Here is a 13128-nt window from a genome sequence, read left to right as displayed (position 1 = left end):
CGCCCGAGCGGTAGGACCGTGCCACCTCCGCAAAAGGTTATTCTTTTTTTGGAAGAGGGGAATCCGGGCCCTCCACCGGAGCCACTGTGGGGTGATGCTGCAGTTCCCCTCAATCCGAGCGACGTGGGGGCACGGAGCGGGCCATACCCCCTCGGGTAGCCGGCTGCGGGAATGGGGGGAGGCATGGAAAGGGACGGGGCGCACACCAAAGTCACAGGTGACTTGTTCCAATTAGTAGCTGTCTAATTAAATTAGTGTTCCGCGGCCCAGCCAATGGGCCGGCGGGGGTGGAGGGCGAGGAGGAGGCAAGCCCCTCCCCGGCGGCCCGAGGAGCCCGGCTCGCTGATATAAATCGCCTCGGCGGAGCCCTGCTGGAGTGTAACCCTGCGCGGCCACGGGTCGGGGTCGACTCAGGATTGAGTGGGATCGCGAACGCACCGCCCATCGAGGATGCAGCTGGGTGAGCCGCTGCTGACGGCGGCGGGGGCACTGCCGGGCGCCCCCTTCTACCCGCTGGAGGGCGGCGGGCGCGGCGGAGCCGCCGGAGCGGGAGCCGCAGCCGGGACGGGCGCTGCTGGCAGCTCCCGCGGGCCGCCCGGGCCGGGATCGCCGCCGCGCCTCGACCTGGACAAGATGCCCAAGAAGTTTGGGGCGGCCCCCGCCATCCTGGGCGAAGCGGAGGCCGTCGAGCCGTCCTTCGCTGCCCCCAAGCCGGACGGCCGCAAGGCCACCCCATGCGGAGACGAGGAGCTGCCGCCGGCCGCCGCCGCTCGCTACTCCATGGACAGCCTGAGCCCCGAGCGCTACTACCTGCAGTCCCCCGGGCCGCCCGCCGCCGACCTGGGGGGGGCCTGCGCCCTGTTCCCGTACCCGCCGGCGGCGCAGCACGGCTCCGTCTACCAGCCCCCCGGCGGGCCCCGCTACCCCTACGGCTCCGTGCTGTCCCCGGGCGGCTTCCCGGGCGCCGTGTGCCCGCCCGGGGGCCGGGCGCAGTTCGGAGGCGGCGGCGGGTACCAGTACGGGCAGACGACGGGCGGCGGACCCCTCTACGGCCCTTACCCGCCCGCGTCGGGCTCCTGCGGCGGGCTCGGGACGCTGGGGGTGCCGGCCGCCGGCCCGGGGATGAGGGCGCAGGTCTTCCTCTGCAACCGGCCCCTCTGGCTCAAGTTCCACCGACATCAGACGGAGATGATCATCACCAAGCAGGGCCGGTAAGTAGAATCAGGGGATAGTGGACATGGTGGCAGTGGTGTGGTGGTGCGGAATGGCGGGGGGGCGGGGGGGGGGGCGGGAAGAGAGGTGGCATCTCCGGGGACGCTCCGTGTGGGGTGGCGCTTGCCCGCTCCCCTGGGAAGGGGATGCGCTCTCTCTCTTTCCGTCGGTGCTGCCACGGGATGCTTTCCCCGATATGCGAATCCCTAGTTTCCCCACTCAGGGCGGTGGGGAGATAAGGCGGCGGTCGGCTGGGGCTCGCCGCTTGCTTCCTTAGTCTCTTTGGTGCCGGGACGGACGGGGCGACCCCACGGCCGCCTACAGCATCCGCCGGAGCCCGCTACCCCTCCCCCGGCGCGCCTCACCATGCCTTGTGGTTTTCCTCTTTTCCCTAGGAGAATGTTTCCCTTCCTGAGCTTCAACATCACCGGCCTCAACCCCACGGCCCACTACAACGTCTTCGTGGAGGTGGTGTTGGCGGACCCCAACCACTGGCGTTTCCAGGGGGGCAAGTGGGTGACCTGCGGCAAAGCCGACAACAACATGCAAGGTGGGTGCAGGTTCCGGAGGTCTCCTCGCCCTCTTTTCCTGTCGGTCGGTTTCTGGGAAAGGAAGGACCCTCCCCCACTTCAGGGTCTTCCCCCACACCCGGCATCCTGCTGAGGGACGAGCTACGCTTTTAAAGTCGTCCTGCGGCTCTTTTTTGCCCCGCGGTGTGCGGGGCTGTGTCGAGGGTGGCCATCGGGGGCCGAGGGGCTGCGCGGGCGGCGGAACAAAGGCCCGTGCCCGGCTGGCGTTTCACTGGCGTTTCTTCCGCAGGCAACAAGGTCTACGTTCACCCCGAGTCGCCAAACACCGGGGCTCACTGGATGAGGCAGGAGATTTCTTTCGGGAAGCTAAAGCTAACCAACAATAAAGGTGCCAACAACAACAACGCGCAGGTAAGGAGGGGGAGGGGAGGATTCAAGGGGCACTCTTGGTGGCTCGGCGGGGGAGTCCTGGGGTTTTGGGGCTTTTTCAGCATTTCGTCGGGCTGCTAGATGACTGTGCTTTTGTGACTCGTTCCCTTCTTGAACTGGGTTATAAGGCTCGTTTCCTTTATTTCTCCGTAAGAAATAGTTGAAAATGTTGGGAGATGAAGTGCGAGTTTCTTTAGTTTTAAGCCAATGTTTGATCCCCTGGAGTTGCTGAAAAAGTGGGAGGGTAGCTGATAGCTCTTAGTGAAACGGTGTTGCAAGCTGTGACTCGGCTCCTAAAAACAGTTAAAACTGCTCCATTTTTAAATCAAGAGATTGCAATTTACAGGAAGAAAATGTCTTGCTGTAAAATAGGTCTTTTAATGTTAGATGCAGTTTGTATAAAGATGTTGTCTCTTTCGTGCTTTTATTTTAGATGATAGTACTTCAGTCCCTACACAAGTACCAGCCCCGACTTCACATCGTAGAAGTGACTGAAGATGGTGTTGAAGATCTGAACGATTCCTCAAAGACTCAAACGTTTGTTTTCCCTGAAACGCAGTTCATAGCAGTTACAGCATATCAAAACACTGATGTAAGTAAGCATGCATGTATAAAATTGCAATTAAGAAGAAAATTGATTTATGGGTTTAGCATCTCATCTTAATATATTCTGCTTCCACTTTTAGATAACACAGCTCAAAATTGACCACAATCCTTTTGCAAAAGGCTTCAGAGACAACTATGACTCGTAAGTACATCTCTTATCTTTTTTTGCAGCTGTCAGTCTAGGAGGCATGATTCTGGTATGAAGTATGTGTGGAAGGGTTTTTCCTTAGACACCAATTCAGTTATTCAGCACCAGTACTTCTACTGGCAATTTTGCTTATGTTAAAACGTCTGAATAGTGTATTGTCTAGATGGCCTGTCTTTCTGCTGGTTTCTGAATTTTAGTAGGAAACTTGTGCTGGCAGAACCCAGCTGGCTTGCAGATTGTACCAGCAGCAGTATATACTGAGTGTTTCCACAGAACAGGCAGCTTCTTTTAATTGTCAGCAGAAGACTTGCCTAATAATCATTTTCTACCTTCATTTGTGCTATTCCTTGTAGCAGTAATAGGAAATTTCCATGAGTCTAGGAAAAGCACCTACTGAATCAGACAAATCCAATTAAATGTATTCATGATTTGAATTAAGAAATATCTAGTTTCTTTTTGTTTGTGTATTTGTGTTGTGTTACTGTCATACTGAAATTGCCAAGAAACAAACTCAGCGTTTCTCTTTTATGTTGTAGCATGTACACAGCTTCTGAAAATGACAGATTAACTCCATCTCCCACGGATTCTCCTAGATCCCACCAGATCGTCCCTGGTGCCCGGTACAGCGTGCAGCCATTCTTCCAAGAACAGTTTGTCAACAACCTGCCCCCAGCCAGGTTTTACAACGGTGAGAGAACCGTTCCTCAGACGAACGGCCTGCTGTCCCCGCAGCAGAACGAGGAGGTGGCCAGCTCTCCTCAGCGCTGGTTTGTGACGCCCATGCAGCAGCCCGGTGCCAACAAACTGGACATGAACTCCTATGAGACGGAGTATTCTCACAGCACCTTGCTCCCTTACGGCATTAAATCCCTTCCCCTTCAGACATCCCACGCCCTGGGATACTACCCCGACCCGACATTTCCATCCATGGCGGGCTGGGGGAGCAGGGGCTCTTACCAGCGGAAAATGGCGCCAGCACTAACTTGGACCTCAAGAACAAGTCCTCCGGGATTCACTGAAGACCAGCTTTCCAAGGACAAGGTGAAAGAAGAAATCGGCTCGTCCTGGATAGAGACTCCACCCTCTATAAAGTCTCTAGATTCCAATGATTCTGGGGTCTACACAGGCGCTTGTAAGAGAAGACGGCTTTCTCCTAGCACTTCCAGCAATGAAAACTCCCCAACAATGAAGTGTGAGGACATTAATGCTGAGGACTATAGCAAAGACACTTCAAAAGGCATGGGATACTATGCTTTCTATACTAGTTCTTAAAATATTTTTTTTTTTATTCCAATTGGCTGGTTTTTTTTTCCAGGGTGGCCTTGGGTTTTTTTGCATTAAAATTGCCAAAAAGACTCTTGCCTTCCACCTTGAGTTTTTGTGTGCAATTCTAAAGAAGGTGCCAAAGCTTTTTGACTGTTGCAGGTAACTGAAGTAGGGAAAGGGGCAAACCGTGGGACAATTCTTCCCTTAGTTCAGAAGGAACCGTATGCAGAAGCTGTGAAGACTCTAGTGTCTAAATATGTGGCGTATTTATTGGAGACACTAAAGTGTACAGCTTGGGTTGGCTCAGAGGCCTGATCAAATCTATGCACTCCTGAGCAAGGAAAGAGAGGGGGTGGGATCCCAAATTTAATTTTCATCCCTGCTTAATAAAAGGGAACTAGGTTGCAGGGAAATGCACAAATGCTATGTTCTGCTTTAGACTGAGCTGGTTTTTTTTTTTCAACCCATCTACAACACAGTTGGCTGAGTTGCATATTGCTCACCTACAGCTTTTTTTGGCAGAAAATGCCAAAATAAGGCCTGCTTGCCAGACAGGATTTTAACTTGAAGGTCTTGTTGTCAGTTGACAGGATTATGACCAAATCTGACTTTTCTTAGCTTAGAACTTGCATTAAAAAAACCCCTGCCTCCATCCCCAAAGCCTAACCTTTTACTGAGGTGGCCAAAAACAAAGTGTACAGTTGTGTTTTGTCTAGGTACACTGTAGAATATTGTGGAATAATGTATAAATAGTTGATCTATAGCTGCTCAGTTGGAAGGACATCCGGTGGTGATTTGAAATTCGAAAGGCATTTCTTTGGTTAATCAAACTTAGCATACGAAGCATTGCAAAAGGAGATTTCTATTTGTGTACGTAAAGTGACTTTTTCAGCTGCCCTGTATGAAACTGGAAGTGATGTAACTTTACCCATTCTTGCCTATACTTTCAGCCATTTTAAACTGATCAGCCCCAGAGCAGCTGGCCCACAAACTTTTTCCCCTCCCAAGAAACTTGTTTCTGTTTTGTTTTTTCTATGTACATATTAATAATTTTTAATAAATGTGGTGGTGCCAAGCATAAAGTGAGTATGGCTCTGCCTCATCTTTGCCTCTTGCTGGGAGTCCCAAAAGGGGAGGAGGGAACACAGTCCTAGGGGTTGAGTTGTCATCTCTAAATCTAATTATCTTCTGCTCTGCTGACACTTTATCTATTGCACTCTTTGTGCAATTTTACTCTTAATTTTGCTTTTTCTTTAAAAAAGTCTCTTGGCTCTTGCTTTGCCCCGGTTGTCCTGTGCATCTTCTGCACGAGCCGGGAGCTCCCTGCTCACTCCAAAGCAGGACGGGCTCCTGTCCCCTGCCACCGCCACCTCCCCCGCCCCTGCGGCAGGCGAGGTGCGAGCTCGGCCCACCGCCCCCTTCTCACCCCCTCGGCTTCCCGGAACAAGGCAAGAAATTCCCCTGCCCGCTTATCTGAGGGGAAAGCTTCTGGCAGAGCGATTGAACCCCGGCTCCTTGGGCAGCGGGACCTTTCCTGAGGATATGCAGGCAATAATGGGATTAAGCTGTTAACGATTCCCGGCTGCAAACAAAATAAACCCGGGGCTGAGGCCGGGGCTGTCCCCGGTGGGGGTAACGCTATCGGGGGGCACCGACAGGGGCTCCCCCTCCTCCAGAGCGGGACACGGCGGGTGTCCGAGGAGATTTCGATCAGCGCTTCGCCTCTCGGGGCGACGCTCCGGCTCCGGGCGGTGGCAAGCTGTCCTGTCAGCTCTTGCCCTGCCCCAGGACCCCATCTGGAACCGAATGGGGACGTGCGGCAATTTCTAAGAGACTAGGGACCGAGCATATTAGTCTTCTTTCTACTTTTTTTTTTTTTTTTCCCAGAGGGGCCAGCCCCTCCCGGAAAAGCCCCGGGAAGGGCTGTCCCCTGTCCCCAGCCGGGGGTGCGGTGGTGTTGCCGGCCGTCCCCGTCCGCCCTGCAAACACCGATTACACAGCGCGATTCCTCCGCGCTGTGTTATTAAAAGCTGTATATTTTTGCACCGCACGGTGAAAAAAGAACTTAATACTTGTGAAAAGTCCTCACACTGTTTAATAGAAACGTAAGTGCCTGGCTGGCCCCAATTAACACCTTGTGATTATAATGCATTCCTAAAATGGGGTGTCAGACGCCAAATTGTGAATAAAGGTATCTAATTAATCTTCATAGGATGACACCGATAAACAACGCCAGCTTTAAATAAAGATCAAGGAACTGAATGCTTTTTATTTGTTTACATTAACGGAAGATAAAGTTAACTACCCTTGCACTTTGCTTGGTAATGTGATTTACTGCCACAACAACGGGCTGCGGGCGGAGAGCCCCGCCTCGCCTCGGCGGGCTTCTTCTCGCCGCTTTGGAGGGAGGGGGACACCGCGAGGGTGAGCGCCCCTTCCTCCGCAGCCGCGGCGTGCGGCGGGCGTGTGCCGGGAAAGGCGGCAGCCGGCGCTGGGAGGGAACGCGCCCCGGCCCCGCCACTTCCGACCCGCTCGCAAGGAAACTGCGAGTTGGAAACGGGAGCTGGACGGGCACGGCGAGTCTACAGCGAAATGAAGAAAGAGATTATAGTTGTTTACATCGCTGCGGTGGTGTACGGCGGCAGGTGGAGTGCGAGCCCTGCCCGAGCAAGAGGGAAAACTTCGTTCTAGGTCAGGGAGAATCGGAACCTCCGCCGCGGCCGGCGGGGCAAAGGCTCTGCTCCTTTCCCCTGCCGGCCCCGAGAAGCCGGGATACGCACCCTGGGGCCTTTCCCAGCGAATCAGCACTTCCCTGGGATATTCCCTCGCTTGAACAGAGGGAGCGGCTCGGTGATCTGGGTGCGTAGCCCTGATTTTTAAACAGCAGAAGTCCCCGGCAGGGCAATAGAGGCAGCGGAGATGGGTTCGTCCAATGGGTTGAGGCCATTCCTCGCCGAAGATTCTGAGTTTCGGTGTTGTTTTCGTTAAGGCAGACCTGGCACGCAGAGAACAACCCTCTGGTAATTTTTTTCCAACGAAACTTCATCCCTCGCTGCTCGCCCCAAATCGCATCTCCGCCGCTTTACACCCGCGGGGGGAAACGAAACGACCCCGAAACTCTTTCTTCCGACGGCACCGCCCCGACCCTCTCTGGAGAATGGGCTCCTTCCTCCTCAGGGAGGCCACCTCAGCGCTCCGGGGAGGAAGGAGCTGAAATTTTCCGCTAAGTTTCCTTTTCGAGTAATGGGATGGAGTTTTACTTTCGGTCTGAATTTCCTCTCCCACCTTCCTCAACGCCGCCTTTTTAACACCTGCCCGCTTGTTCCCACCTCCTCCTCTCTGAGGGCAGCGCGGCTTTCCCGGGAGGGGAAATGGAGGGGGCTTTCCAGGGAAAGATTCTCCTGACAGACCGCGCTTAGGGTCGCCTCTGTGGCGGCGGCCGCCGAAGTGGGAATAGGCCCCCGATGGCTCCTGCGGTGCAGTTACACTTCAGAAATTCCCCTTCCCCACGGGAATATCGGCCAGCCGTGCCGGGGCAGCCGGCAGTGGACAGCTCTGGGGTCTCGGCTCTGGGTAGACAGTGGAGGCGGTGGGAATGAGATGAGGGAGACGGGGCCCGCTGGCATTTCCCTCATGCGCGTCCACCCCATGAAATTGTGACTTTCATTACATAACCATCACCGTAATCATTGTTATTATTATTACTATTAATTTTGTTACTGCCCTACATCTTTTTAATACATTCAAGCCCAATTCCCCAGCCCCCTGAGCTCTGTAGCCCACTCATCCTTTTTCCCCAAGTCTTCATAGCCGTGATCATAATAATATGAGTATGGCTAATATAAATATTAATCTAATCCTTATTGGAAGGATTTTAGTGCTTCCTGGGTATCACAGATATGTAATCCAGGGGAGAATGACATTAGCCTGAAAATGTGGAGTGCAAAATATGATTTGAATAAAAAGATAGGGTGGTATCTAATATTTCCTTTAGGGAGTACTATACTCTGAGCTGTCACAACCGATTGTGTAAATAGAGGAGACTGAGGGATGTGATCCTAATCATATTGATGAAACATTCATCTGAAAGACCGAGTGCAACCAGAAGGGACTCACTAGGAATACAATTAAATCCTAATCTGGGCAGGAGGAATCCTCTGCAGGCTTTCCTCTAACCTGCCGCCCTCTCCCCCATTTTCATTTCGGAGTCAGATAAAATGCAGGAGAGAAAGGGGAAATACAGAAGAAATGGAGTGCTGTGTGGTTTGCCTGCCCTGAAGGACTGCATGGACACAGGGAATGCTGGGTGGAAAGGGGGTAAATCTACAGTTCTGACCCTGGGGAGCAAAAATAAAGGCCTAACTTTAGTCACAGGGGAAACTACCTGCCCACAGAGGGTTTCCACCTGTGAGTGATGTTAATCAGGTGCAGGAAGTCTCTCTCTGGAGGAGGAGTCCTTCTCCTACCCTGACTTTGACTGTTAGCTCAGTTCCAGTCTGCAGAGCAAAACCTGCTTTTCTGTCTATTGTGTGCCCTTTAGTTTCCATCTGCAGCAGGGAACTGTTTTCTTGCTGATGTTTATTAGCAAAGGGGTTAATTTCCAACTTCTTTTGACCAGTGCCACTCAAAAGATGATCTGAGAAGATGGATGGGACAGGGCTTCAGATGAAGTGGCTCCTGTAACAGCACTAAACCCCAGGTGACTGCTCTTCATCCATCTTGCTTTTGGGAAAGGCACTGAGCAGGTGTGTTTTCCTAGCACATGCTACTTTTTGGCTTGTACCACTAAAATGAATTAAAGTAATGAATACCTAGATTCATATAATGATGTCTAAAGCTTGAAAAGCAGCCTGTATTCTTCATCCTCTCACTGTCAGACTTCTTGGAGTGTCTGAGACCCAGATCTGATCAGGTGTTTCTAGAGCTTTTTCAAAGTCACTTATCTTTTGTCATTGAGCTCAGGCAAAAAGCAAAGTGATTTCCTTCTTCCTGGAGTGCTCTCCACAGAAAGAAAGACACCCCCCCCACCCCCCCCACCCCCCAATAAAAAAAAAAAAAAAAAAAAAAAAAAAAAAAAAAAAAAAAAAAAAAAAAAAAAAAAGAACAGTTCTCTTTCTGTGGAGTGTGATTACTGTAACTGAGGAAAGGATGTGTGGAGTGGGGCATCCATTAACCAATCTGCATTAGGAGCTCCATGTAAGTCCATATTCTCTCTCTTCTGATGAAGTATGAGCTCTGCAGTTTTACTGGTTTATAGAAGGCCTCTTGTGGATGAAGCAGGCACTGCTAAAGTATGTACCCCATACAGTAGTATCCTTTTGGCAGGTTTGAGAATGAATTTTCACACTAAGGTTCCTCTGTACTGTGGTTTTATATGGCAGTATACAGCAGTAGGGCGAAGGGTTCTGTTCTGTTGTGATCCCTGGTTTTCTTGGAGCAGGGTTAGGTTTCTGTGGTGTGGGTAGGGCACTGATCATTAAACTTCACAGAGTAGTTGCAGTTCCATTTGTCTACAAAGCAATGCAGTTTTTGTAAATTGCTTGGCATAGTTGCAGACTTCCTTTGAGGAGGAAAACAACCTTTAATTAGGAAACAAAATAGTATAGTAATATATTGGAGTGAGCTTGGTTTTAGTGGTAAGTTCTCAATAACAGAAATATTATTGCTTTCCTCTCCTCACTTCCCATGCCAAATAGAAATATTATGATATGATATTCCTGCCCTGATGAGGGTTTGCTTTGAACAAGCAGATCTGTTAAATTGATACTGCAGAGGATATGTCAATGCAAAGATGGCTTTTGAGGAGCTATTCACAATAGCATGTAAATTTTATCCTATCTCTTACTGCAGATAGCACAGACAAAGCCTCACCTGTGTAGCCTGGTGTGCTCTGATACCTTGATTAGCTTATTTTCCATTAACTTTGTGTTGTATATTGCAAGATTATGGTTAACCCAACTCTTCTGTTAGTTCTTTCAGTGAAGGCAGGATTCAACTCTGCTGCCTTTGTTCTGCAGCACCTTTGCAGCATTATTTGAGAGGAACTGTCAGGTAAATTTCTCATTTTGAGGGGAAATATCTTTGATCCAGAAGAAAAATTTTGGCAAAATCTGTGACATTTGACTGGTCTTACTTCTACTCAGAAGAAAAATTAAGTCCTTAAAGTTTGTGCCAGCAATGACCCTGAAAAGCACATAAATCTGCATTGTACATCTCTGTTTCAGATATGCAATGTGTTTCTCTATTTCATTTGCTTAAATTACATGTGCATAACAGAACTCTGGAAATTTCTGCTGTTAGGATAGGGTAGAGAACAATAGGGTTATTTTTCAGTCACATCAATTCTCTACTTCACTGTGCAGCAGCAGAAATGCTCATGCTGGCACTGAGCAGAAAGAAGAAATGGAGCAGAATGTAAGAAATAAAACCTGTATATTCCTGCCAGGGGTGCTGGTGGCTGCTTCCAGCAGTTTAAGCAGCAGCACTTGTGATTTGGTTTGGTTTTTTTTCCTCACTTCCACACTACCTCTCACCACACAATTACTGCACATGACAGTGAATGGATGGTGACCTGACCAGTTTAGGTACTGAACTTCAAAAGCATTTAAGCAGGCTGGTATAAACACTCTTGTTTGAAAAATGGTGAGAGGACTTTTGGATAGGGTGGAGATGCCACAGTGGTACAAGCACAGCATTTAGGTATCTGTGGGCGTGTGGTGAAATGTAGGTTTAGAGCACACCTCATACCCCAAAACAGCTGTCTGTGGGCATCCACTTGTTCTACCATTTACTTTGTGGTTCCTTGGTGTGGTTAGGTCTTTGCAGCAATTTCCTTTTTCCAGCCATGGGAAGAGAAAGCCATTCCCATAGGCATCAGCAAACATGGCCTCCCTGGTTTTGCTGTACCACAAAAAGCTTAATTGTTGCATAGTATAATGGAACATGTGTAATAGCCAGAACGTGGTTTCTGCTCCCAAAAACTGTGATTAACATGTGGGTTCCTTGTTTCTGACATTCCCACTGACTGAGAAACCTTAGAGGAGGTGCCATTCATTCCCCTGGAAATGGGATGAAATATTCAGGGCAGTGTCTCCTGGAGCTGCAGGAAGGATGCTCTATGGCAGGCTGCTCTACATTTCACATTTGGCTTGGAACAAGGGGTGTGTTTGGCTCTAGTACACTACACAAGAAATTGACAAACAAAAAATAGTGTAGCATTTCGCCTCGGACTTAGAAAAATAGATCCCACAACCACTCATAGGATTGTTCTGAACTCTGGGGTGATGACTGACTCCTGCTAGTCTGGATTGTGGGTGATTTTGGTAAGTGGTTAAGGTGTCTCCCTGTGCTCTGACTTGTATTTAGTCTCTGTAGAGAAGCATGAAGGATACAAAATGAGACACAATGCCTTTTTAATGTTTTCTCAACCTACCCTGGGACTGAATATTAAAAAAAAAAAAATCAAAAACAAAAACAAACCCAAAAGCACAGATCCATTTTCTTGCTCGGGTGTTCTCCAAACCAGGAGTTACTGGGAGAGCAAAAGCAGCATGAAACTATTCACATCCATCACGCTTGATCTGCGTCGTTCTCCACGCTGATATTTCATATTGTTCTGCTGAGAGGTGCTAATGGCTGCCCATCGTGTTTAAAGATCACTGACATATAGAGTGAAAAACACTCCGTAGAAAAGTTTAAAGATTGACCATAACCACACCTAGAAAAAGTCCTGACGGACCATAAGTAGATTAACTCTCCTTTGTCTTTCAGTGTCCTCTGTCATAAGGGCTGCAGAGGTTAAGAGGCCGAAGCTCTCAAGTACGGCATTAAAATTAAAAGCTCCCTTATGGTATGTATTTACTGAAGAGGCAGAGTGAATCTGTGGGAGGGGGATTGAGCTCATTTTTGGTTCCACTTCTTGTGAGAAAGAGATGTGGATCTCTTAATAGTTTTCCTTTTTAGGCTTGGCATGCAGGTCCACTTCTTACATTGCACCAGCTGTGGGGCTCATCCAGTTTTTTTGTGAGTTGGTTCATTTTAGAGACTTGGCAGAAAACACATCCAGGGGAAGAGGACAATCGCATTCTGTTGGGTTCTGGAGTTGGGTCGGCTCAACTAAGACTCAACAAGAGCAGAGGCAGTGCAGAGGAGAGGGCTGGATCTGGTTTTGGTGTAGTCTTATGGTGACTTACTTTGTGGTACTGTGAATAGTGAAATTGCAGATTTGTAATTCAAAAAGACAAAATTCCCTCCTTCAGATTAAACGGTGCTTTCCAAGGCTGTTTGGATAAATGTTTCATGCCTCTCTGTTCCTTTTGAGTGTCCAGAAAGGCCAAAGTCCCTGGGAAAGAATTGCAAAATCACTCACTGACTCGTGGCTGTAGGAAATATGGAGATCAGATGAGAACAGATGACAGGGAACACAGTAATGCAGATACTGCTTGAGTGTACGACTTGTGCAGGCTAGTGACCCTGAAATATCACCCAAATTTAACTGCAGTTGATGACATCCCTGTTGGGATAACTTTCCTGGGGCTATTTTGTGAACAAGGAGATAATACATTGAGTTAACTTCTTTTGCATCAGGCTCTGGAAGTGGAAAATGTTTCCTTCATGTTCGTGAGGAAGCTACAATTGGAGAAAGCTAAAACCCAGTGTGTGAGTAGCAGGCTGTGCTAGTTTGAAAAACTAGAAGTTCATTATTGTGGACTGGCTGATTAAGACATGGTCCATATTGAGCTGCAAAGGCAACGTCATGTTTGCTGTCATCTCACGGGACACTTGGGAATTCCAGCCAATTGAGGAGAGAAAGAGACGAGTGCAGAATTGTATGGTGGCCATTGCCCGGGCACAGCTAGTTTAAGTGGCTTACACAAATCTTTGTCTCATTCCAAAAAGATGATACATGCATTCGGGAACATGAGGCTGTAATTCTTC

The 13128-nt window shown here is 49.5% G+C and overlaps 1 protein-coding gene across 1 annotated transcript; it reads left to right on the top strand.

Annotated features, from left to right (window-relative positions):
* The first annotated feature begins 397 nt into the window (after positions 1 to 397).
* On the top strand, positions 398 to 5273 carry EOMES (eomesodermin). The gene is made up of 6 exons (XM_066320131.1): positions 398 to 1211; positions 1608 to 1762; positions 2032 to 2153; positions 2605 to 2763; positions 2858 to 2919; positions 3462 to 5273. The coding sequence occupies exons 1-6, from the start codon at positions 451 to 453 to the stop codon at positions 4195 to 4197; spliced, it is 1995 nt and encodes a 664-aa protein (XP_066176228.1). The 5' UTR covers positions 398 to 450; the 3' UTR covers positions 4198 to 5273.
* Positions 5274 to 13128: the final 7855 nt, after the last annotated feature.

Source organism: Sylvia atricapilla, chromosome 1 (genome assembly GCF_009819655.1).
Source record: "Sylvia atricapilla isolate bSylAtr1 chromosome 1, bSylAtr1.pri, whole genome shotgun sequence".
Lineage (NCBI taxonomy): Eukaryota > Metazoa > Chordata > Aves > Passeriformes > Sylviidae > Sylvia > Sylvia atricapilla.
The sequence above is the reverse complement of the archived record's forward strand: the minus strand, read 5'-3'. Positions and strand labels throughout refer to the sequence as shown.

Coding starts and splice junctions, on each gene's coding strand:
- EOMES (XM_066320131.1), top strand. CDS start 451: ATGCAGCTGGGTGAGCCGCTGCTGACGGCGGCGGGGGCACTGCCGGGC. Junction 1,763..2,031: donor AGCCGACAACAACATGCAAG/GTGGGTGCAGGT, acceptor TTTCTTCCGCAG/GCAACAAGGTCTACGTTCAC. Junction 2,920..3,461: donor TTCAGAGACAACTATGACTC/GTAAGTACATCT, acceptor TTTATGTTGTAG/CATGTACACAGCTTCTGAAA.